This window comes from Phalangium opilio, unplaced genomic scaffold (genome assembly GCF_054372755.1).
Source record: "Phalangium opilio isolate 3A_F unplaced genomic scaffold, DU_Popi_V2 ptg000362l_1, whole genome shotgun sequence".
In the NCBI taxonomy this organism is placed as follows: Eukaryota; Metazoa; Arthropoda; class Arachnida; order Opiliones; family Phalangiidae; genus Phalangium; species Phalangium opilio.
In genome coordinates this window covers 375,918-401,395 of record NW_028324231.1, presented here as the reverse complement: position 1 = coordinate 401,395, position 25,478 = coordinate 375,918, and the positions used below count along the sequence as shown (strand labels likewise).

The window sequence follows — 25,478 nt, the reverse complement described above, 5'->3', positions numbered from 1 at the left end:
GACATAAATGATAAACCATTAATTCACGTATATGCAGTTGGTGAATTTCGGGTGAATATCGAATCTTCAATATTCGCTACGTTTCATATAAGTTACTGTTGGTGGTTCTTGGATGAATGGCGGACTGTACATTAATTCACGAATGTTTGTGATGTGCGCGGCTGGTGTAATTCGGGTGAATATTGAATGTCCAATATTCAACAAGGTGTACATAAACCCAGTGAAGTGTTACTTGATGTCAGATATTCATCCGACATGCGCTCACTGAGTTCTTAACAAACAGTATCGACAGAGCCCCGAAGTGATTTTTGGATGTTATTCACCTGATATTGCTATCAGGAACCCTCATTTCATAAAGGCTTTGCCTTGAACGTGACCGATATCCATGGGTATATATAAGTGATGCGAGTGTCACCCATGAATCACCTTGAGTATGAAAAGTCATCTAACGTGACACTTTAAAGAACTGGTATTCACTAATGAAATACTTCTCAAACACAAGTGATAATCATTGACACGTTGTGTCACGTAATATTCACTTGTACTTGGTAACAATCACGTGAAATTCATGTAATATCTACCTATTTATCATGCAATATTTTAGTAAGGGTCCATTCAAATGCCATATTTGCGATTACCGTACCCGAAGGCAGGCTGATTTAAAGAAACATATCGCAACTCACAGTGATGAGCCTCCTTTCAAATGCGATATTTGCGATTACCGTACCATAACACGCTGGAATTTAAAGACACATGTCGTGACTCACAGGGACGAGCGGCCATTTAAGCGCAAGTTTTGTGAATGGCGGACTCTTCGCTCTCCTCCGTCGAACCGTTCGACGCTTCTTCTTGGAATCGAACTGTATTATGTTGCCCACGATGTCCCTCGTACAAAACAGGTAGGCACGTTCTCAGTATTAACTTTTCATGTCTCGCTTATGGGTTTATAGTTTAGATATTTGTCAGTTTTTGGGCTGATTTTCGAAATATTGGTTGGCGACAAACTGAACTGGCGACGGACATTTTTTAAACGACGCCACAATGTTTCGGCGTCTTTAAGGTCTGTTTTTGTCAGTTTTTGCAAAGAGGGTAGAAAGAGGGGGAGTAGAAGGCTTGGCTGCAATGGCTGGAGTGTTCTCGCTTTGAAAGTTTACCTCTAAGCTTCCGGTATGCGCGCGCATCTTAGGAGGAAAATATAACAAAGAAATAAAAAAGAAAAGCGAGAACACCCAAAATGCCTTGCCAAAGCCGCTAGCTTCTACTCCCCCTCTTTCTACCCTCTTTGGTTTTTGGGCTTATTTTCGAAATATTGTTTGGCCGTTTTTGGGCTGGTTTCCAATTTCATTTTGGCTGGTGCGTGCTTTTCAATGTGGCATCCCTGTACACTAATAACCACGTTTACGTCACTTTCGTTCTTTCTAAGGTCAGCGAGGCACGACCATCTTTGTTCCGAAATCCGTTATGATGAAGTTAAATCCTTAGCTGGTCAAGCTTCGCGGTATATTTTAATCAAGATTAATTTATTATATTTTATTTAATCAGTCAATCTAGTTAGATAAACTTATTATATTTAACTATTCCATCTTGGCATATTTACAAGTAATGTTCAAGAAGTCTTCAATTTTCCAATGGAATTTAAACTCGTATACATACATAACAGGATATAGATCATCCTATCTACTACCTACTCTACGCGTAATTTTAATATCCAGGAGAAAGAAGAACTCGTAAGTGTACAACTATAACATCACATTATTTGTTTATGTCTTTTATACTTCCCTCAGCATTTTATACTTGATGTTCTGAAAGGATCGCAATTAAAAATCTCTCTAACTTGTGGACTGTAAGTTATACCGAAATATTTTGTTGACACGGACTTTTCATTAGCCTCGCCTATTACCGAAGATGGCTAAAAAATATTAATGGCATTTTATCTGGTGAGGAAATTAATTCGAAAATTTACTTATAACAAAATTCGTCTTCTCAAACGTCGTTCAAACATATTTCGAATTTTGCTATGATTATTTAGTTTGACGACAATCAAGTTTGCGTAACTATGGCAAGAATGCGGACGAATTTTGCCAAATTTATACATTGAAACAAGCCCACCCTTTTCACCAATCCGGACATTACTACTTTCTCGAACAATTTCGCGAGAAAATTCATACGCAGCCGAACGCCAGCCAACTTGGCAAAATTGGAGTTGAACTCGCGTAAATTAATGACTTCGCAACCGGGTCTTACGGAACTCGCTTCTTAGTTTAGGCCGATTCTTGACTGAGAAAGATATTGTACGTTTAACAACGGAGGAAGTTACGGAAGGTCTTAGAAAACATTTAGTGGACGAACTTGGCCTAAGATTTGGCAAGTTTCGCAACCGCGATCGGGACCAATCAATCTTCTTCCCCCCCCCCCCAAGTTTCGCCAACTGACTCTCTCGAGACGAGCCTTATCGAACCAGCGTTATCGGCGCGTTATCGTTACGGCTCCTGAATTTGCCTCGTGTTGAAGGTTAAAACAAGCTGGGATCTCGACTCAAACATAGGGTGAGGCAGAATCCGGGCTCATACCGTCAATAGAACATTCTTGAACTTGGTATCACAGTTACCTTTAACTATATTTCACGATAATTCAACTTGAATCGCTTGAAAGGATTTAATGGCCGTAAAAGACGTTACTTTAATTGCCAAACCCGTTTTATTTATCTCGAAACCATCCTTGGGCCTTTGAAGGTGAAACCGGACATTGAGACTTGGCAATCTTCATCTTGTTTAGGGCCGACTTCGCAATCCCCGCCTTGGTTAGGCCCGTCGTAAGGACTGATTTTTGTTATCAAGTTTAAAGGGAATCGTCCTCGATGCCCAGTTTTATCTTTGGAAGCAACCTTTGTCGTGGTTGAAGACAAATTTGATGTTGCTTACGGATTTGGTGTCAGTTGGCGCCCAATTTTGGGTTAACAAAGGCTCTCTCTATGTTCAGGCTGAAAAAACCGGTAGAAACTCGTTGCATATAATGCTTTCGTTTTTGAAGTTTAAAGGGTTAATTGCCAGATCGCGACTTCAACGCGAAATTGAAATACCGGTTTGAACATTCAGTCAGTCCAGCGGACTATAATCAAAATTGTTTTGTCGTCATTGGACTGCAATATTTTAAGACGACCATGGGCTTCTAACGCCATATTTTGTTCTTTTTTAAAATACTTATTTTTCTTCACAAAATCAATCGAATTCTTTCGCCGGCACAAACTTGGTCAATCAAGTCTTAAAAACATGTCGAACGCTATCGTTTTTACATACCGACTCTTTACCGCGACGGCTAAACCCACGGATAATTGTTTAATACAGGCAGTTATTCGTGACGCCTTTGAAAATTCGAAACGTTCTAAATCCGTGCCCCCATAGGCGTATCGGAAAACGATAGTTTTTAAATACGTATTTTTATAATTTCTTTATAATTAAATAGACACGCGTAAATGCTAAAAAATTTAAATCGCGAGCCACCGGCTAATCCAACATGGGTGTAAAAACAATCAACGTCAATACGAATAATGACTCTTTTATGACTTTCTATATCGTCAAGATCCATTTTTAAACAATTTAACAAAATTAAGCTTTGAAAATCAAATTACACGCGGACTTTTAACGTAATTGCTTTTAAAAACTTTTTACCCCAAAATTCAACTTCCATTGTTTGTCAAAATGGTCGCCATCACAAACACGGCAGTTGCAGATAGGCATTTTTTTAAAGCCTACTGCATTTTGAAGATAAGACAGCGCGTATAAATTAATCCTGTTCAAGTTAATTACGATTTCACAATACGCAATATATATAGATATATATATAGACAAATAGTGTCACCGAGGATTGCAATATAGACAGCATAATCCGATCCTTCCACGGACTTAAGGAACTCTTTGTAATTTGTTCAATGAGCTTGCGCGAACTGCAAGTACAGTCTCGGTACTTGCAATAACGCTTGTGGCTAAGGCGGGCCATTTTTTATAATATCGAAAGTCATTTATCAAAACGTTTTTCAAAAGAGAATGTCTAAAAGAAAGGCAATATTTTAAGCCAAGTATTACGGCCACGATTTAAAAGAGCTCTCGAAACACTATTTAAAAACCAGTTTCATATTATGACGAGTAACATTGTATTAAAAGGATTGCAATTATTATCATTTATATCTATATATATATAAAGGCAAAATATTTATAGCCAAGTAATGCTAATTAAAAGAGCTCTTTAAACATTATTGCAATTTATAAAAATTAAAACTCGATATGTATAATGAAAAATTGCAAACACGCGATAACCCAATCCTTCCACGGACTTTAGAAACTGGTCCAGGTCACGTTCGGTGCTCGCGAACACCCGGGGTTATTCGAAAATATTTTAAATGAGAATACATATATATATATATATAAAGGCAAAATATTTATAGTCAAGTAATACTAATTAAAAGAGCTCTCTAAACACTATTGCAATTTATATAAATTAAAACTCGATATGGGCAATCTATATTTTACCCCAAAATTCAACTTCCTTAAACCTTGGGTGACAATAGGACTAGCAATTTCCTTAAAAAGAAAAATGGTCAAATCTACATTCTTAAAGGATACATTGAACCCTAGGATAAAGGCGAAATATACCGCATACAGAAGCGGGTTAAATTATTTAACGAAATTAACAAAGCAAAATTTTAATGAAAACTAATTTGAGAAACGCAACGATGATAGTAGTTCAGAAATATATAGGGTGTTTCTAAAAATAACATTCAATTAACGTATATATATATAATATAGATATATTTTAAATAAGAAAATTAATTTAAAAAGCGCGTCATATTTTGAAAAACAATTTTTCTTAAAAAGCTTTGATATTCGGATGAAGTTGTATGGCCCGAACCATAGCGTGAACCGCTAGTACGGTCTCGGTACCCGCGGTACCGCTTGTGGCCTTTGACGGCCACGCTGATGTTTCTGATTTTTACATCTGGAGCATTTGGGTTTTCAACCCGCTACACCATTCGACGCGCTAGTAGTAGTATTACGTATTAATTACGTTTATGTAAAAGAGGTTTCAAAACAATATTTTTTTAAAATTTTTGCATTTAGTAATGAGTAATAGCGAAGTTTTAAAAAACTCTATATTTTTTAAAAAAAATTTATATTTAAAAAACAAGGGTACGTTTAATAAGAATGCAAATTTAAAAGTAGTGGAAAAAAATGGTACATTTATTATATATACATTGTGAAAAGAAAATTAATTTAAAAAGCGAGTCATATTTTGAAAAACAATTTTTCTTAAAAAGCTTTGATATTTTGAAAAAAAAAAAAGGTTTTATATTTGGATGGCCTGAACTACTAAGAACTTGACGAAGTGCCACACGAGCAGCCGTCACTTTTTGTATTTGTTCAATAACCTCGCGCGAACTGCGAGTACACTGTCGGTACCTTTACGCCCAAGCTGATGTTATGGTTTTTACATCTCGCGCATTTGGCTTTGCGCCGGCTGCTATATATATATATATATATATATATAAGAAAATTAATTTAAAAAGAGAGTCATTTGAGCGGACATCACTCGCTGGCGCTCAACAATCAGATTGCAATTAATGCAAGCGCAATCTCGGTATTTACAGTACCGCTTGTGGCCTTTTACAGCAACGCTGATGTTGTGATTTTTGCAACGCGTTAGTCGCGTCATTATGATTATCAACTACCAGGGCCAATGGTGGTACCGAAGAGCTCATACGGTGAGATGAGGTTTCGCTTTGAACCATAATTATTAATTACTCTCGCTTAAATTTCGTTCGTTTATTTGGGTCATCACTATTTTACCCAAAAATTCAACTGACATTGTTTATCAAAATGGTCGCCCCCACAATCTTGGCAAATGCAGATACTGATAGGCATTTTTTTAAAGCCTACTGGATTTTGAAGATAAGACTAAACATAAAGCGCTTATAAATTAAACACGTAAATATTTTTTTAGCCCGTTCCGTATAAAGGCCCTATTACTTTTTTAAGTATTATAATGGATTTATTTTTAAAACCCCATTGTAACAAATATTTAAAAAAAAGACAAAAATTTGGTTTATAAGATTTTTAACATGACACGAACACGTCGTTAAAATTGGTTTACCGAAAGATCATTAGTTTCACGTACCAATTATATTTATAAGTCTTTTTCTATAAAACTACCGCTATAGTAGTTTTCCTACTGAGGGCACTTGTAGGCACTATCTGTAATTCTGTAAAAAAGTGGCGCCCCTTAAGGCCCTTCTAAAGAAATTTCCGAGAAATTTCTAAAGAGTTCTGAAGAAGATTTTTGTTTTCTCCTCAAAATCGCCCAAAGACCATCCACATTAATTTATGACAGACTTATCAGAAACACCCTTTGTATAAGTAATTTTATATAATAGTTCCTCACACCGGTGTATTTTAGCGTGATAGATAGTAGTGAACTCGAAAAGCCCTTGCAAATTTTAAAAGCAAAGTCAAATTTGTTAAACAAGTACTTACATTTGAACGGACAAAGTCCCAGGTCTCGGTAGCAGCATACATTTGATACATTCTCCATTTCTTTTAAGTTTTCCGCAGGAAATGTATTTGAAAAAAGTAAAATCCTTCCACGGACGTAAGAAACTCTTCCAAGTTACGTTCGGTGCTCGCGACACCGGCGGTAACTAGAAAATTAGTGAAATTTCAAAAACTCTCTTCATATTCTATGAATTTAAAAAGAGTTCATATTGGAAAATTAACAAAAAAAAAATCTTACATTAATTATATATATATATTTTAATAACAAAATTAATTTAAAAAGCGAGTCGTATTTTTAAAAAAAATGTATCTTAAAAAGCTTCCAAGTATAACCTGAACCATAGCACACTCGATCACGCTATAGCGTCAGCGGCTTGCGTCGTCGAGCGCGTGATCGAGTGGGCTATGCTTGAACTGACGACTTCCAATGTAGTCGCCAACGTGCAAGTTCGTGGTAATAGGCGAATATTAGTACTTACCATTACAATTTGCGCTCCGGAAAGCGGAAATTTGTTGCCCATTGACAATTTCTTGATCGTGGGCTATTTCATTAAGTTTCTAATTATAATGTCAACAACATGGTGATAAATAAATCATCGCGATTTACTCACCAACAGCGCTAGTGAACGCCGAAGCGGTATTTTGAGGACTTTCCACAGTGCCAGTGGGTGGCGACGACAAATCATCGCTACTTCTGCTGCTCGAGGGCCTCGTCCTGGGCTTGCGCCCGACGAAGCGCCACTTGAGCACCCATCACTCGCTGTCGCTCAACAATCAGATTGCAATTAATGCAAGCGCAATCTCGGTACTTACAATACCGCTTGTGGCCTTTTACGGCCACGCTGATGTTGTGATTTTTGCAACGGGCGCACTTCGGCTTTCTACCCGCAGCGACTGCGTTAGTTGCTGGTGATACTGATGCACTCGTGCGTTGAGATGAGGATTCGCTTTCCATTTTAGCTAATAGAGTAATATCGGTAGAGAGGGGGAGTGAACTGTGTATCCCCTTCGTTGGAGGCAACTTTGTATTAGAGAATACTATTTGCCTTCGGAAGGGGGGATATCACTAAGGTAAGAGATAGAGGGTTATGACGTTGCCATATATGTGAAAGATATTACTCTATTGCAATTATTAGTGTCGCTAAAATTTGGTTCCCACGTCTGTTTGGCAATGGCTTCCTCCTTTCCTGCGGAAACTGAAACAATGTTTCAAGTTGTCAAGTCAACCTTACAGTCTTATCGTCTGCTTAACAGTCTGCTACCGTAATAATTTTTCAACTGGGGGAGAGCCGCCTACTTTCGTATATTTAAATATAATAATCAACTAATCTAAAAGATCCTCCTCCAACATAGTTTAAAGTAGAAACAATTTCGTAAGCGAATAACGTGTCGTAATATTATTTGCCTTTTTGAATTTCTCATTGCCACCTAGGAGTAATATATTCCTAGTGGTAAGTGGAAATTTTCACTCGGTCCGTATTGACTCTGTTTCCCGGAATTCAAAGCGCGAGTGCCTAACTCATCCGTCGGGGAGGTACTAATTTGCAGGACTTTTTTTTTTTGCAAACTTTTTTTTACAAACTTGCAGAACCTTAGAGTAACGTACCCCTCGAAAAGTTTGCAATTTCACACCCTAATTTGCAGGACCTTTTCTAGAAACTTGCAGAACTTTTTGTTTGCAATTCTAGACCCTAATGTACTAAAAGTATATATTTTCTCGTATAAAGTTTTTAAATAGAGAATGAGTAAATGAAAGGCGATATTTAAAGCCTATCTATTATTACGTATTAATTACGTGATTGAAAACTCTTTTCGAATTTAAAAATTAGTGAAATTTCAAAAACTCTCTTCATATTCTATGAATTTAAAAAGAGTTCATATTGGAAAATTAACAAAAAAAAATCTTACATTAATTATATATATATATTTTAATAACAAAATTAATTTAAAAAAGCGAGTCATTTGAGCGGACAACACTCGCTGTCGCTCAACAATCAGATTGCAATTAATGCAAGCGCAATCTCGGTATTTACAATACCGCTTGTGGCCTTTTACGGCCACGCTGATGTTGTGATTTTTGCAACGGGCGCACTTCGGCTTTCTACCCGCAGCGACTGCCTTAGTCGCGTCATAACGATTATCAACTACCAGGGCCAATCGTGGTACTCTATTCATATTCCATGAATTTAAAAAGAGTTCATATTTTAAAAAAATAAAAAAATCAACTACCAGGGCCAATGGTGGTACTCTATTCATATTCCATGAATTTAAAAAGAGTTCATATTTTAAAAAAATAAAAAAATCGTACATTTATTATATATATATACATATTGAAAAGAAAATTAATTTAAAAAGCGAGTCATATTTTGAAAAAAATGTATCTTAGAAAGCTTTGAAAGTTTCGTTGACATTGAAATCATTCGCTTTGAGTAAAGCAAATTTAAGAGATAAAATTAGCTCTTCCGCGGAGTAATTCAATCCTTCCACGGACGTAAGAATCTCTTCCAAGTTACGTTCGGTGCTCGCGACACCGGCGGTAACTAGAAAATTAGTGAAATTTCAAAAACTCTCTTCATATTCTATGAATTTAAAAAGAGTTCATATTGGAAAATTAACAAAAAAAAAATCTTACATTAATTATATATATATATTTTAATAACAAAATTAATTTAAAAAGCGAGTCGTATTTTTAAAAAAAATGTATCTTAAAAAGCTTTGATATTTCGAAACAAAAGGTTTCTCCCGCATTTAAGTCATTCGCTTTAAGTAGAGAGAATTGCAAAGACGGGATAAGCACGGACTTAAGGAACCGGTCTCGGTACCTGCAGTACCGCTCGCGGCCCTTTAACGGCAACGCTGATATTGTGGTTTTTACACCGTGCGCTCTTTGAAAGTCATTTATCAAAGTTTTTAAATAGAGAATGAGTAAATGAAAGGCGATATTTAAAGCCTATCTATTATTACGTATTAATTACGGCCGTGATTGAAAACTCTTTTCGAATTTAAAAAAACAGGGTTCATATTTAAAAACAAGGTTCATATACAAAGGTTACATTTAAAACCAGTTTCATATTAAAAGAAATATTGTTACTTGGTTGACAAAAAAAAAACAGTTGACGTACTAATTACGTTAATTTAGATATATATATATAAGGCGCGCCCATTTTTTATAATATCGAAAGTCAAACTCGTTTTTGTATAATACATTTACGAAAGTATATCATATCTCAGCTAGTTTTAAATACCACAAAAAATTAATGAGATTAATACATAAATTAAATGTAATTTTGATAACTAAATAGTTCTCGAATTTAAAAAAAACAGGGTTGATATGGAAATTTAAAAACAGTTTAATATTGGAAAAAATAATTGGTATATAAATTATAATAAGAAAATTAATTGTTTAAAAATTTTACTTAAAAAGCTTTCATATTTTGAAAAAAATGTTTCACATTTGTATAAAGTTGTTGCTATTGCTCGCGCCCGTCGTCTTAACGCGTCGTCGAGTGGCCTATGCCTGAACTGACGAATTGTTGGTTTCAATTGTTTATGAACACTTCAAACTTTAAAAACGTTAAGATATTTTTTAAACCATTTTGACTCTAAAAAGACAAACTTAGGTCTGATATCGTTAATCAGCCAACGGGACTAAAACGCGTCTACCAAGAACTTTGTAAAATTTAACCGTTTGGTTGATTAACAATTAACAATTTTATTAAACAACAAAGAAAAAATTACAAAAATATAGACCAAATAACGTTACGCGAAGCGCGTTTATTGAAAGGTTCTAATTGAAATTTAAAAAACTCTATTCATATTTAAAAAAAATTATAAGAATGGAAATGTAAAACCAGTTTCATATTGTAAAAAAAATATCGAATATTTATTTAATATAATTTTTAATAATATTTTTAAATAATTTCAAGGCAGACGCAATGGCTTGGTCCAAAATGGCTCTTTTTTTTTGGGAAAGTGTTTTGTGAAACACGCTTTCGGGTAAATGGTCGTGAAGATTAAAATCGACTCCCTCGATCCCTTCTATAATTTTTAGTGTACTTAGCCATAATATATACTTGTTGCGTTATGTTTTTTTTAAAAAACTTAAAATACTTACTTTTTATTATTGTTAACCTTTGACCTATAACTATACTGCCATCCTAGATGGCGCGACAATATTATGTTCCCTATAGAGCTATTTCAGAGGGGGTAATGGCTACGTCAGCAATGCTATTTGCCCATAGAGAAACCCTCACAAAATGGCCGCCCTCTACACTCAAAGGCAGGCCCAATTTTCGTAGCAGACGAAATTTTTCCCCCACTGAAATAGTTGACATCATCACCGTCATGTGATGTTTGCTTTTAGTATCGTTTTTACCCTCCTAAGGAAAGGAGTGTTCTCGTAGGTCAGAGTTAGACCCCATTCTTATTTTGTAACAATTAAATCCTTTATTAAATATCATTACTATGTCAAGAAACGAGTTTAGTCATTTCGCTGACATCCCTAATCTTTATTGAGCCTAACAATTATAATAACAATGCGTATCAAGTAGAAAAAGATGATTTCCACCAGTTAAATTAAGGCCAACTCCTCCAGCCTTGGGGGAAAGTAAAACCACCTTAATTCGCAAATGAAAATTAAAAATGTGGTAACAACTAACAAATTAATTAATTAATCAATCAATCAATCAATCAATCAAAGTTGATTACTCGTGGTCCATTTGGTTTGGAATTCAAATTTTTCATAATTCTGTCCCTTTCTTCCAGTTTCACCTTTCCAAGAATGACAACATTATAATCAATTATCATAATCTTATTACAAAACAAGTATCATTAAATTGCTTTTCTTAGCGCCGCTCACAGCGCGGCAGTAAGGCACGCAGCAAGAAGGCATGAACCGAAATTAATAGAAAATGCTGTTTAAAATTGCTTTACCTCTTTGGTAAATCACAAGACCCAAAACACTGCCTCCTTTAGTAAACGAGGCAGTGCCCAAAACATTAAATACCGCGACATTAGAGGCGTAAAAAAGGGAAAACCCTCCGTATCCGCTTCTCCCGAGACGAGACTTTTGAAGGTGAAACCGGACATTGACACATCGGTACGTACTTGGCAATCTTCATCTTGTTTAGGGCCAACTTCGCAATTTTCGTATTGTTTAGCCCCAAATTTCGCAATCCCCGCCTTGGTTAGGCCCGTCGTAAGGACCAAAGAAGATACACGCCCCAGGAATGGAAAGTGTGAGCTTCCTCTCGTGTGTAAATTTTTGTCTGGCCCCTCCTAGTACCCTCCAAAGGCAGGCTCGGTTGACCGAGGTTTTTCCGGCTACGTTGAAATTGCATAGACCGGAAGTTCCTTGGTCAACCCAACCCCCAGACATACCTTCCATTCCTGGAGGGTATATTTTCTTTGTAAGGACTGATTTTTGGCAAGCCACTGTTCCGAAGTTATCAAGTTTAAAAAGGGGATCGTCCTCGATCCCCAGTTTTGTCTTTGGAAGCAACCTTTGTCGTGGTTGAAGACGAATTTGATGTTGCTTACGAATTTGGTGTTTAAGCTTCCCGTAGCCCAAACAGGGTTAGCGTCAATTAGTAATCCTAGAAAATTGAATTAAATTTCAAAGCCGGGTTAACGCAACGAGGTGGCCAAGGCTTAGGAGACCATTAGTCAGTGGAAGCTTTCAACCTCTCTAAAACAAATAACATCGCTCTCTACGTACATAGCCGACTTGTATTAATAAAGGCCTATAGGTAGGAAGATAACCATGGGGCGGCATACCGATTTTTTAGCGACCGCTAGATGTCGTTCTTATAGCGTTTTCCTTTGGGTCCTCGCGGAGCGCTCCCATGGAGGAATAAAACTAGGAGATCCTATTCTTCAAAAACAGTCTTTAACGAAGCTGGAAACTACTACTACCATTTTTATTGCTCCTTGGGAGCGCTCCGCGAGGACCCAAAGGAAAACGCTATAAGGGGGAAAATTTTGTGGCGGGAACTTCAAAACGAATGAAAATGCCAATAGGAGAAAGCTTACTTTTTGTCTTGAGGTTGGGTTTTTTTTGGAATAAAGTAAGGCAGTTTTTACCTCTCCGTGTGACGTAGTCCAGGAGAGGTTCTGTAACGGCCGTGTCTGTCTGTGTGTCTGTCTGTCTGTGTGTGTGTGTGTCTGTCTGTCCGTTGTTACACCCACGTGACCGCGTTCGCAGTTTGCGTATCGGAGCAAACGTGTTCGCCATTTCCGAACTGCTTTCACAGTCACGGAAATGGCTCCTCTACTTGAGTTCTCACACCACCAATCTTCTGGTCTTTGTCCATACCACACGGACACTAGTCTGTTCTTACTGGCTGCTAATCACCACCATCTTCTGGTCTTCGTCCATTCCACGTGGACACCAGTCTGTACATACTGGCTTCTAATCACCACCATCTTCTGTTCTTTGTCAATCCCACATTGACACCCGTCTGCACTTACACTGCCTTCTAACACCACCATCCACTGGTCTTCCGTCTATTCCACATAGACACCAATCTGTATCATTGGCTTCTACTCCATTATCATCGTTTGGTTTTAGGATATACGCGGCGATCAGCTAGGGTTACGAGAAACGTCTAGCCTCCCTAAGGTAGGATCGCTACCAAAGGTTTTCGCATTTGCGGTTTTTCCTTACTATTATAATGGAAACGAATCGTATATATACCCCAAAATTTGAAGAAAGCGGGAAGAGGGGTACCCTTCACTTTAAACGTCAATATTAGCAAAGTTTGAGAAGATAATAAGTATAACTTTATTTTAAACGATTTAACTATTATTAATGTTAATTATTGAAGATTAAAATAATTAAAAATAATTATATTTATTTAAATATTAAAGATAAACCTCTCGTGCAAAGAGAGAGATTATCATTGCCTCCTATATCTACCAAGGCCCGTGCATTCCATATATTTCCTTCATTGCCTCCTATATCTATCAAGGCCCGTGCATTGTGATATATTTCATTCATTGCATAAACATAAGCGAGATTGTTTTGGGAAAAAAATACTGCTTCCACTAATGCGTTTATACTCCTTGTTACTGTTGTATAGAGTAATCATGATAAAAGCTTAAAAAATTACGAGAGGACAGACCTTTTTTATCCTCTTGTTTTATTCTTAATAAGAATATAAAACATCTATTTTGTATCAAAAAATATTTTTTGGTGCTAAGATTGCTTTAAAAAAATCCAAACGGTTAGGCATTGGTAAAAAAGACAAATGATATTTACCCTTTCGACGGGAAAAGGGGGTAGGCAACCCCGAGCATCCGGAGATACAAGGGAGTTGCTCTAGTGCTGTGTTTGTGCACTCTCAGATCCAAAACACCCACAGCGGTGGGGCTTAAAAGCGAGATGGAAGGCAGAGTTTTACCCCGCGCCTTTCCCTCTTAGACTCGTAACTTGTAAAACGCATAGTTGTCGAGGGGCCATTAATAAATCACGTCACGTGCTAGGGGTACTAGTATCTTGTATACCCCATATCATGTAATCCAAAAATAATTAGCCCACACAGATGATAGCTTTTGGGTCTAGTAAGCGACCTAGTCCTATTGTTTTGCGTCATATTTAATAAATTTTAATGTGATCAAATTTCTCCAATATAACCCATCACACCAATTTTTTCCTGGATAACTGTTGTGTTAATTCTTTTGTTATTTAATAATTTAATGGTTCAAAACGGAGGAGTGCTGTTGTTTTAAATTGATAAAATAACATCAAAACCATTAACAAAAATTATTCCGTTAATTTATACAGAGTGTTTCAAAAAGGGTAGTTGCATCGAGAAACTGTGTTGCCTTTAAATTAATCGTCGCAATCTCAATTATATATGTACCAACTTAGATTGAAATCCATCCAAAATTAAGTTAAATGAAAGCGTTCTGATAAAATAGTGTCTTGTAGGCACCCAGGTTATGTAAAATTCAAAAGTTGTAGACACCCAGGTTATGTAAAATTCAAAATTTGTAGGCCACTTATATTTGAGAATAATTGCTCAGAATTAAATTTAAATCACGTTTAAATTAATCAGCGCAATCATAAATGTATATGTACCAACTTAGATTGAATGCCATCCAAATTAAGTGAAATGAAAGCGTTTTGGTAAAATAGTGCCTTGTAGGCACGCAGGTTATGTAAAATTCAAAAGTTGTAGGCACCATTTATTTGAAAATAATTGCTCAGAATTAATTTTAAGTCGCGTTTAAATTAATCAGCGCAATCTCAAATGTATATGTACCAACTTAGATCGAATTCCATCCAAAATTAAGTTAAATGAAAGCGTTTTGGTAAAATTGTGTCTCGTAGGCACCCAGGTTATGTAAAATTGTATTATGTAAGTTGTAGGCAACTTATATTTGAGAATAATTGCTCGCAATTAACATTAAATTGCGTTTAAATTGAGCACCACATTCATATGACACATTAACAAATTAAATTTCATTACTTTAATAGTTATGTTAAATAAAACCATTTTGGACAGTTCAAACCGCTGTGGCCGTGGTTTTCCTTTAGCAATATTTTGAAGGCACCCTTACCGTAAGTTTAATTGGCACAATTTACTTTTTATAGTGTTTAATTTGAACATCACACTCAAATAGCATTATAATCCAAGTTAGATTTAATTTCATACTTAATTAACTTAAATATTCACATTTTGGTAAAATTCTTACCCCAGTAGACAAGATTACGAAAGTCTTGTTGCCTTCCTCAGTTTAAGTATGATTACTACTCGTAATTAACTTAAATAATCGCATTTTCTGTAAAATAGTACATTTGGAGGCACCCATGAATCTGTAAAATAATGTGTTGTAGGCACCCTGAATTTAAGTGAGAAAATAGCTAGTTATTAACTATTTAAGTAGTGTATATTAAACGAAACACGTTTCTGATTATGTATAGTAAATTTGAATTAATTTGACCCGTAATTAAATTAAATAATTCATTTTCTGTAAAATAGTGTGTTGTAGGCACCCTTAATTTAAGTGAGAAAATAGCTAGTTATTAACTATTTAAGTAGTGTATATTAAACCAAACACGTTTCTGATTATGTATAGTAAATTTGAATTAATTTGACCCGTAATTAACTTAAATATAAGCATTTTCTGTAAAATAGTGTGTTGTAGACATCTCGAATTTAAGTGAGATAATAGCTAGTTATTAACTAGCTAAGTAGTGTATATTAAACCAAACACGTTTCTGATTATGTATAGTAAATTTGAATTAATTTGACCCGTAATTAACTTAAATATAAGCATTTTCTGTAAAATAGTAAGTTGTAGTCACCCTTAAATTTAAGTAAATTAGTTCGGAATTAAGTTTTAAAATGGTTTATAATATAGATCATAGTTTACTTATTATATATATGCAATTTTGAACCAGTTTCACCGGTAATTAACTTAAATATAAGTCTTTTTCTATAAAACTACTGCTATAGTAGTTTTCCTACTGAGGGCACTTGTAGGCACTTTCTGTAATTCTGTAAAAAAGTGGCGGCCAATGCTAACGCTTGGCAGCCATAGGAAACTAAAGTACAGAAAAATTCGAATGTGCCTAAGGTTGCCTAAGGTCGGAAATCACTAAAATCCCAGTCGGGTGAAACGGCGGTAGAGGAAACTTCCTCCTAAACGTTATTTTTCACCAAGGAGACTAATGGGGAGTAAAATACATTTAATTATAATTAAAAATGTTTAACATTTTACGAATTTAAGCTTTTCTATCATTCAAATCATCTAATTCTTCAAAAATTAATGATTTACTTTGACGGCGTTAGGACCACTTAACTCCGCCCACAATTCTGTACTTTAGTCAGCTTAGGCCCCTTTACGTTTCTTAATTATCCCGGCCTAATTCATTTAATTATTTCAATTAAAACAAATGTTATGAATTAAAAAACGCCCCCCTTTTCACCCCCTGTAACTTTACACTTAATTTCCTTAAGTAATCCTTATTAAAACCACCTAATCCTAGAACTTAGTTTAAAATATATGAAAACCATGCGTTTGATTTCGTCGTTGTACGACCATGCCGTTTTGCGCGATATTCAGTCGACGTAAACGTCAGTATAAAGTGACCCCGCGGTTGGAAGGTCAAGAGGTTAACGGACTTGACCCCATAATAGCCGAAGCTCTTTTGGTAGCTTGTGAAAAGAAGGGTACTGGTCGGTTAGAAGAAGTACCCGATAGAGTAACTGTTAAAGCTTGGAGTTGTGACGTATATAATCATAATGACCCGAGGTTAAAGGTCAAGGAATGTACTGGTGGTACTGGTCAAGGTGGTGGTGGTAGTGTCGTTGGATGTGTACCAGTTACGGTCCAGGAAAGGTTAGTTTATTTGAATGATTTTTTTGATAGAAAATTTGTTCCATTCATTATTTTGATTTACTCAATGGCTATTGGTCATTTTTTCTTGACCGTTTGGTTGTGGTCATGAATTGTTAAGTTTAGAATTACGTAGAGTTGATTATTACCTCGTACCAAAAAATTTAGTATTTATTTTTAGACTTAAAATGAATTAAAGCCTTTATAAAAATATTGGCAACTTCGCAAAATCCAATTTAAGTTCTTTTTCATTTTGAAGAATTTTACAAGTATGGGATTATAAATTAAGGGTTGTTAAAATAGATTTTATGGGAAGCTATTTGATTTTTTTAGAGTTACCTAACTCTTTAAATAATTGTTAATTAAAATTTTCCATTATTTTCTTAATTGCGAAGATTTATATATATATATTTAAAAGTGGCGCGTGAAAATTAACAGGTAGATAACGGTACTAAAGGCGCGCGCGCCATCTATAGGCGATTAACTTAACAAGTCGAGCGTTATTTACAGACGGACATTAAGAAAAAAGACGCGAGTTAATTGTTAAATTTTGAAGGTCAGATCGTTTTGATATTAAAACGTAAACAAGAATTAAAAGCTCAACTTTTCCTTATACGATTTTGAGAATAATAAATAATGAGTAGTAATTATTATTTAAGTTGAATTTAATTGACATTAAATGGCTATTATATGTTAATATTTAATGATTATTTAAGTAATTGCGTATTGATTGCTTTAAAACAATTTAAAAAGAAAATTCCGAGTATCGTTTAAACAAACATGTTTATTAAAATTAACTTTTGAAGGTTATAGTAGTTAAATGAAATGGTTAACCGGTAATACATGCTTCAGAATTGAAAAATTGTTTTTGTTAGAGATTGGGTAGCATTTTATCTTAACACCTGTAAATCAGGGCGTTAGTTAAGAATTCGATGTTACGTGTTTGTGAGTTTTATTTATAGTTCTCTCTGTGTGAAACAATTGGATCTTTCAGGTTCAGATCCTCGATGTATTTGGAACATTTAACTTGTTATATGTTTGTTACTAATACAAAAAAACCTTTGTTTTGAAAGTAGTGTACCTTTGCCCCAGTTAAGATTCGAATGTCGTCGTAATCGTAACCATGATGTAACGAGAAATCCTTTTAGATCGACCTTGAGAACTCCAATCTTAATTTCCCCTTTTATACCATAAGTTCATAAGATATTTTCCTTCCATAAGTTTGTTTAATTAATATCTGGTCATGACAAACTGAAAGGCTTGTAATGAATTTGAAGTGAGTGAGTGAGTGAGGTAGGTCATAGATTCGAGGAGGTAAAGCGGCGAGGGAGGCCTGGTTGGTGAGGGGGGCGCTGCTGTCAAGTTTGGGCTTAGTAATGCGGACTAAATAGGAGTGCCAAGATGGAATATGTCCTAGCTGCAAAATTAATTAACCACCACCGAGTGTACTTAGGACTTCAATTGACTCGCTCCCCCTCGAACTAGTTATCTCGAGCTGCTGTAAGTCTCTCAGTACTTAGCATTACGAACTTGTATAGTTAGTGACACTAACTTAGTGTCATACTTCAACGAACCTACTTACTTGAAAAGTAAAAAAGTCCATGGTTCAATACGCAAAATAAACCTTACCCTGTTCTGAGTTCCTGAAAAAAATGTCTTTAGTAGTTGGCGCATAGTAGGCCTTGGTTTAGGTGACATAGTGTAAAGTGGGACAGAGACACTCCGCGGTACGCTACGCTTTGACAACCTGGAACTAATTGATTTTACGCGTCAAGTGACATGGTCTCTTGGCAGTAGTTAATTCCAAAGGCAAAACAACTCTCTGATTATTTTATAAATTTTGAAAAACAGAGAAAACCTTGAATTGAAATAAATTAGTTAAAAAAATGTATTTAGGTTATTGGGTACATTACGTTCTAAATTTGTAATCTCCCAGCCTGATTATGTCATCTTCATCATCTCTAGTCTACTGTACATGATGATAAGGGACAGTTTTCAAAATTTAGTATAAACTGACAGAAAGCGGATTCCCTTTTGACGTCATACTCATAGGTCATAGGTTATCAGAAGCGGTAACTTTCTCTTCGGGAGATTGTAAATATTTGTCTTTAATTTCTACGTCAAATTTAAAAGTTAAACATCGCTCGGCCAAGGATGAAGGCTCTAACTCTCTCTTTAAAAAAAATGACGTTTCCGGTGCCAGTCCCTGAGATACTTAAAATCTCTTGACCCTTTGACCTCTAAAAGAGATTGAAACTTGTGTCGTGAGATGGACGCGAGTACAAAGGGTTCCCACAATAACTGGAAATCTTGGGAATTTTTCAATAATAAAATTATGTGTGGCAACCCTGTTAAGTTATTATATAACCCCCCTTGGTGCATACTATATATTCTTAACTTAACCTCTGACCCTATTGATTGTTCATTTATAAAATAATGGCTTCGTTTACTTCTAAAATGAGTTTCTAACATTAAGTATTTCTATTCTATTAAATTTAACATTACGTATTAATACGCTTTAACATTTTCTTTTACGTCAATTACGGTTGGATACGACTGGTTATCTTTTTTATTGTGTTTTCTTGATTCTGTCCCAACTTCCCAAGATCAATTTTTGTAGCTAGGAGGGTGGGGGGAAGGGGGGTTCCTTTCTTGTTTGGCCGAGAGCGATCCCGAATTCGTTCGGATTCAACGGTGCGTTAACGTTTGATCCTTTGAGCTTATACCCGTTACCGTACCATGTCCAGTTACTTGGACACTGATCTAGATTGACATTGCCACTCCTCTCTCTCTCCCTCCCTCCCTCCCTCCCTCTCTCTCTCTCTTTCTTCCCCTTGTGTCCAGTTCAACCCTATCGTGTCCACGTCTTGACCCTTACGTACAATTTTTGACCTCTAATGACATTGAAATAATTTTGGATATTTATTATAATTAGAGTTAATTAAGAAACTTAAATTAAAATAATGATTGATAATTTAATTAAGGGGGTCATCCATAAAACACTCGTTCCAATCAATGTTTATAACTTTAACTTGTGTTAGGGGGTGGTCAGTACATGTCCATTATGGGGGGTCAAACTAAATCTTATGGGTGGTCAAAGAAGTATAGATGTTAAATACATTTTCGGACTCCAGATTGATTGATTTCCCATAGAACTTACCACACATGCACGTCCCACTGCATCATGTACTTATACTGCAAACTATAATTACAATTATCCATTTTGGAATGGACAAACACCCTGTATTTGAGGGATTTTTATATACACCTAGCCATAGATAGAGTTTCCATGAAAGGTACAAGAGCATACGTGACCAACTTACCTTACTGTAATGGAACACCATTGCCCAAGAACCAAAAAGTTGACCAAAGACTAAAAACCTTACCACACGTAAAGCTTAAAGATCACAAAGAGGGCAAGGAACAAAAATTGGTTTTGACTTGGTTTTTCATCCTAAGATTGTACCTTTAAACAATAGCATTTAAATGTGATACCATTTACCTTAGGTTTGGTTTCGACTGTAGTATGATCTTACCATACAATTCTTCAATGCATGGTTAAGCTTTTAAAGTTTATCCCAAAAAAAAAAGACTGAATAGAGTACGTGCTTGGCTTCTTCTTAGCCCAAAACCCATCTACTTTCAAAATAAAGAAGGTATTTTTTATTTAGAAGGACAATACGTCCAAGTACCTCGAGTTTGAAATGAAAATACTCTCCTCCGGGTTTTTTATTTGAACTTGACGTCATTCTTGAGTTAGATTTATTTCAAATGTATAAATATAATACGATAGTACTTGGAAGTAGCTTTAAATTGGAATCAGTCGCGTTAAAATCGGGTTATAAATAAGAAAGTTTGAAAATTGGCAATTATCAAATTTGAATTTAAATTCGTAATTTTTGGAAATCAAAGCTATTTAAAATATATTAATGCAGTACCATAGTACATGGAAGTAGCTTTAAATTGGAATTTGCCGCGTTAAAATCGGGTTATAAATAAGAAAGTTTGAAAATTGCCAAAGTAGTATCAAATTTGAAAAAAATAAATTGCCAAAGTAGTATCAAATTTGAAAAAAATTGCCAAAAAATTCAAACTTCCTTAATTATGATCCGATTTTAACGCGGTTGAATTCATTTTGAAGCTCTAATCATTCTCCATCTTTATAAAACTAGACCTATGTTACGTATTCATTGCTTCTATTATTTTTTTACTGGTGTTTACGTAGGTTTAGAAACCCTAGCCGTAAATCTAAGGAAAACCCCCTTTTTTTTTCTATAAATATTGAAGAAGGCATTCTTAGGCCTTGGCCTATGTAATATAGGACGATGAAATTTCATCGCCATATAAATTTATTGGTAGAAATATTTCTTGACGATTTTTTGAATAACCTAATAAATTCATGGCTGGATAGACTCGAGAACGATTTAGAATTTCTTAAATACGATCCCCTTAAAGTCCAAAGGGTGTGAAAGGGGGGTTTAATATACTCGGTAGTTATAGTATGCACACCCCAATTCCAAACTTATCCATAAATACCGCGAAATTTTCAAGAGTAAGATGATCTTCTTTTTGAAAAAAAGAAAAAAACTTTTTCTTTTTTTTAATTCGCTAGACCATTAAATTATCCACGCTTTAAACTCTTAAATTGTAAGTACGTGCCGGAATATAATTAAGCATAAAATTATTTAAATGTAAGAAGTTTTTTTTTTATTTTGCAAACTAAACCAGACGCGTCTTTTTTAATTTCTCGACCTTTGAATTGGGGGAAGTTTGCTGTTATTTTAGCAAAAAATAAAAAAAAAAGAGCCCAAAGGCCCAAAACCATTAATTTTGTGATAATATTATATCTACGGTTAGCTAACGTAGATTCATTATCAGTTAGATTTGATTTCCTAACCTAAGATTATTCTTAAGATCTAGTTAAACAAATCGGCCTCTGTGCCTCTCTCACTTCTAAACGGTAGCTATTGCCTCATAAATCTGTCTGGCTGTGATTATAAGTTCTCCTTGTACACGTTTTGGGTAGATTCCTAGATTTTAATCTCGATTTTTACCTCTCCGAGTGACGTATGTCACGGAGAGGTTCTAATTTCGACGTGTCTGTCTGTCCGTCTGTCCGTTGTTACACCCACGTGACCGCGTTCGCAGTTTCCAAATCGGAGCAAACGTGTATTCAATTTCCAGACCGCATTTACAGTCCCGGAAATTGTAATCCACTTACAGGCTATTACTCCATTGCCTGTCTAACAACTCTGTTCATTTGTCCACCCCACATGGACACCAGTCTGAACTTACTGGCTTCTAAACACCACCAACTTCTCGTCTATGTCCATTCCACATGGACACCAGTCTGTACACCTGGCTTCTAACACCACCATCTTCTGGTCTTTGTTTTTGTCCATCCCACATGGACACCAGTCTGTACACCTGGCTTCTAACACCACCATCTTCTGGTCTTTGTTTTTGTCCATCCCACATGGACACCAGTCTGTACACCTGGCTTCTAACACCACCATCATCCTTAAGGTTAAGACATACGCGGCGATCGGCTAGGGTTACGAGAAACGTCTAGCCTTCCAATGGAGGGGTCTTCCTCCAAGGTTCACGCAATTGCGATGTTCTTATCTACAGCTGCGATTCGAATCCTTTATATACTACCTATTTGGGTAAGGCGAAACAACAGTCATATCCTTCAATTCAAAGGTCAATATTAGTAAAGTCTCTCAAGGTTGTTTAATTATTCTTTTTTAAAACGATGTAACGCTCAATAAGGCGAACAACTAACGAAGAAAATATTAAATATTAATTATATTTATTTTAATATTTAAGATAATCTCTTTTCTCAATTCAAAATTAATACGGAAAGAGTTAAAAAGCAGTCCATTTTTTTGTCTGTGTGTGTCTGTCCGTTGTTACACTAGTGCGCCGAGTTAGCAGTTCGCTTTGTTTTGATGTGTTAAGAAATCCTACAGAACCTTAATATTCACTTTTTCCATAATATAAAGTGAATATGTGGAAATCTTTTTCGTAATTACGATGCATTTAGTACTTTTGTAGCTTTAAAGCTCTGTTTCATTTTGATATTACAACGATGTTTTTTAATATTATTATTTGAAATTTCTGTTTATATATTACTTAAGCTATACTACATCTGTATATAGAATAATCCTTGGTTTAGCTATTTCACGAAGAAATCTAAGGCCTGGATTCTGTCGGGTAAATCAAGTTTGATCCGCAATAGGCTTAGTGAACCAAAGAGTAAATAATTGAGACCTGAGGTGGAGTAAACTTTGGGTTTTGATTATCGTGTCTGTGGTGAAGGGACATTAACGGTTCAGAGTGAGCCGAAAGTTAAATTCACGTTTAAATAATTCTAAGGGAGCGGTAGCTCCCTTAGATAAGGCCTGATGACGGCTCTAATGTATAAGGAAGGTTTTTGGATTGGTTTTAATTTTTTTCGTATTAAGTTTATTGTTTTGAAATTTTTCTACTGAACTAAAATCCGGGCCCTTAATATGTGGTAAAAATTTCAAGATGATCCATCCAATAGTTTATTTTATAAAGCATAAAGTTGCTAAGGGTGGTTTTCATTTCCATAAAATTAATCACAGATTTTGGCGAAAAACTAGAGAATCTCCATAGAAATAACATGGGAAATTTTCCAAACTTATCCATTTTGTAACTACCCTTACAAAAATAACTATACGTTTGATAGATTTGAAAACGGTCTTAAATGAAAGCCCCATTTTTATAGTGGGCGCCAATTTTTGTTTCATTAAGAAAAACAAAGTTTAAGTATTGTTTTTAATAGTTTTAAGTACCTGCTCCGAATTACGTGGTTTACCTTTAAACTGTGGAACTTAAGACTTTTTTGCTTGGGTTAAGTAATAAAGAAAGTCATTCTAGGAGTTACGTCGTTTAACTGCGGATAATCAAATTGGTAGGGCAATTAGCTAGCTTAATTTTCATTATAAATTTTGCGCGTCCAACTAATTTAGTTGCAAAGTACAGATTAAACTTAATTAAACAAAATAAGCAATTAAAGATAATTACCAATTATAGGTAATTAAATTTTTACACGAGTCTAAGCTATAACATCTGTTTGTGTACAAGTCTACGGAATCTGTTTAAGCGCAGACCTACAGAATGTTTTTGTGCAAAGGGGTATAAAATCTCTTTGTGCAGAGGCCTATGCAATCTTTTTGTGCACAGGTCGGTGGAATATTTTTGTTTCCAGGTCTATGGAATCTTTTCGTGCACAGGCCTATGGAATAATGTTTTACACAGGTCTACGGAATGTTTTTGTGCAAATCTGCATGGAAGTTTGAAGAATCTTTACGTGCACACAAGTCTGAAGAATCTTTATGTGCACATAATTCTGAAGAATCTTTATGTGCCCAAGTGAAAAATCTTTATTTGCACAGGTCTACGACTTCTGTTTGTGCACAGGTCTATGGAATCTGTTTTGCTCATATCTATGACATCTCTTTCTGCGCAAGTCAATAACATTTGTTTATGCACAAGTCAAAAACATCTGTTTGTACACAAGACAAAAACATCTGTTTGTGCACAAGTCTAAAACATCTGTTTGTGCACAAGTCTAAAACATCTGTGCACAGGCCTACGGCATATTTTTTTGAGCACAGGTCTAGGGAATCTTTTTGTGCACAGTTTTATGGAATCTCTTTGGGCACAGGTCTGTGGAATATTTTTGTGCACAGGTCTTTGAAATCGTTTTGTGCAAATGGGTATGGAATCGTTTCGTACAAATTGGTATGGAATCGTTTCGTACAAATTGGTATGGAATCTTTATGTAAATAGGTCTATGGAATCTTTATGTAAACAGGTCTATGACTTCTGTTTGTAAACAAGTCTAAGACTTCTGTTTGTGCACTAGTCCATGGAATCTGATGTGCACATATCCATGACAGCTCTTTTTGCGCAAGTCCATGACATCTGTTTGTGCACAACTCTGTGACTTCCGTTTGTGTACAAGTCTTCGGAATCTATTTATGCACATGTCTACGGTATCTGTTTATGCACATGCCTACGGTATCAGTTTATGCACATGTCTACGGTATCTGTTTGTGCACATGTCTACGGTATCTGTTTGTGCACAGGTCTACGGAATATTTTTGTGCACAGGCCTACTGAATCTGTTTTTGCAAAGGCCACTGCATCTGTTTGTGCACAAGTCTAAAGAACATTTTTCTGCAAATGGATACGGGATATTTCTGTGCAAATGGATATGCACTATTTTTGTGCACTGGTGTACGAGATATTCTTGAGCATATTTTTGAGCATAGGGGTATGGAATGTTTTTGTGCAGAGGTCCATGGAATCTTTTTGTGTACAGGTATATAACATCTCTTTGTGCACAAGTTTATGACATTTGTTTGTGCGAAAGTCTATGACATCAGTGTGTGCGCAAGTCTATGACATCATTTTGTGCGCAAGTCTATGAAGTTTGAGCTCAATTCTACGGGATCTGTTTGTACACAATTATATGACATGTGTTTTCACAAGTCTATGGTATCTGGATGTGTACAGCTCTACGAAATATGTTTGTGCACAGGCAGGGTGACCACAACA

At 35.6% G+C, this 25,478-nt stretch overlaps 3 protein-coding genes across 4 annotated transcripts; 1 reads left to right on the top strand and 2 right to left on the bottom strand.

Annotated features, from left to right (window-relative positions):
- Nucleotides 1–590: 590 nt before the first annotated feature.
- Nucleotides 591–11,017, top strand: LOC149597311 (uncharacterized). The gene is made up of 6 exons (XM_089861023.1): nucleotides 591–899; nucleotides 951–1,060; nucleotides 1,424–1,498; nucleotides 1,601–1,727; nucleotides 1,785–1,937; nucleotides 2,030–11,017. The coding sequence occupies exons 1-4, from the start codon at nucleotides 591–593 to the stop codon at nucleotides 1,665–1,667; spliced, it is 561 nt and encodes a 186-aa protein (XP_089717149.1). The 3' UTR covers nucleotides 1,668–1,727; nucleotides 1,785–1,937; nucleotides 2,030–11,017.
- On the bottom strand, nucleotides 5,214–7,291 carry LOC149597312 (uncharacterized). The gene is made up of 3 exons (XM_089861038.1): nucleotides 7,154–7,291; nucleotides 7,022–7,084; nucleotides 5,214–6,688 (listed from the first exon to the last, which is right to left on the bottom strand). Exons 1-3 carry the CDS (start codon nucleotides 7,226–7,228, stop codon nucleotides 6,521–6,523), a joined length of 306 nt encoding a protein of 101 aa, XP_089717164.1. The 5' UTR covers nucleotides 7,229–7,291; the 3' UTR covers nucleotides 5,214–6,520.
- Nucleotides 8,820–25,342, bottom strand: LOC149597310 (transcription termination factor 2-like). 2 transcript variants are annotated; one of them, XR_016379244.1, is made up of 3 exons: nucleotides 20,423–25,342; nucleotides 12,624–20,352; nucleotides 8,820–12,136 (listed from the first exon to the last, which is right to left on the bottom strand). XR_016379244.1 is itself a non-coding variant. In XM_089861039.1 (3 exons), the coding sequence occupies exons 2-3, from the start codon at nucleotides 11,346–11,348 to the stop codon at nucleotides 11,060–11,062; spliced, it is 198 nt and encodes a 65-aa protein (XP_089717165.1). In that variant the 5' UTR covers nucleotides 11,349–20,352; nucleotides 20,423–25,342; the 3' UTR covers nucleotides 8,820–11,059. The 2 variants fall into 2 exon arrangements, 1 of the variants encoding a protein (XP_089717165.1); XM_089861039.1 differs by having other exon boundaries at nucleotides 8,820–11,158; nucleotides 11,250–20,352.
- Between the last annotated feature and the right edge of the window lie 136 nt (nucleotides 25,343–25,478).

Bases quoted from the DNA above. Each gene is read 5' to 3' on its own strand.
- LOC149597310 (XM_089861039.1), bottom strand. From the start codon at position 11,348: ATGATAATTGATTATAATGTTGTCATTCTTGGAAAGGTGAAACTGGAA. The intron at 11,159-11,249 runs GTAATCAACTTT...TTGCGAATTAAG, and splicing joins CCAAACCAAATGGACCACGA to GTGGTTTTACTTTCCCCCAA.
- LOC149597312 (XM_089861038.1), bottom strand. From the start codon at position 7,228: ATGATTTGTCGTCGCCACCCACTGGCACTGTGGAAAGTCCTCAAAATA. The intron at 7,085-7,153 runs GTGAGTAAATCG...TTAATGAAATAG, and splicing joins GGCGTTCACTAGCGCTGTTG to CCCACGATCAAGAAATTGTC. The intron at 6,689-7,021 runs GTAAGTACTAAT...CTAATTTTCTAG, and splicing joins CCGGAGCGCAAATTGTAATG to TTACCGCCGGTGTCGCGAGC.
- LOC149597311 (XM_089861023.1), top strand. From the start codon at position 591: ATGCAATATTTTAGTAAGGGTCCATTCAAATGCCATATTTGCGATTAC. The intron at 900-950 runs GTAGGCACGTTC...ATGGGTTTATAG, and splicing joins ATGTCCCTCGTACAAAACAG to TTTAGATATTTGTCAGTTTT. The intron at 1,499-1,600 runs GTATATTTTAAT...CATATTTACAAG, and splicing joins TTAGCTGGTCAAGCTTCGCG to TAATGTTCAAGAAGTCTTCA.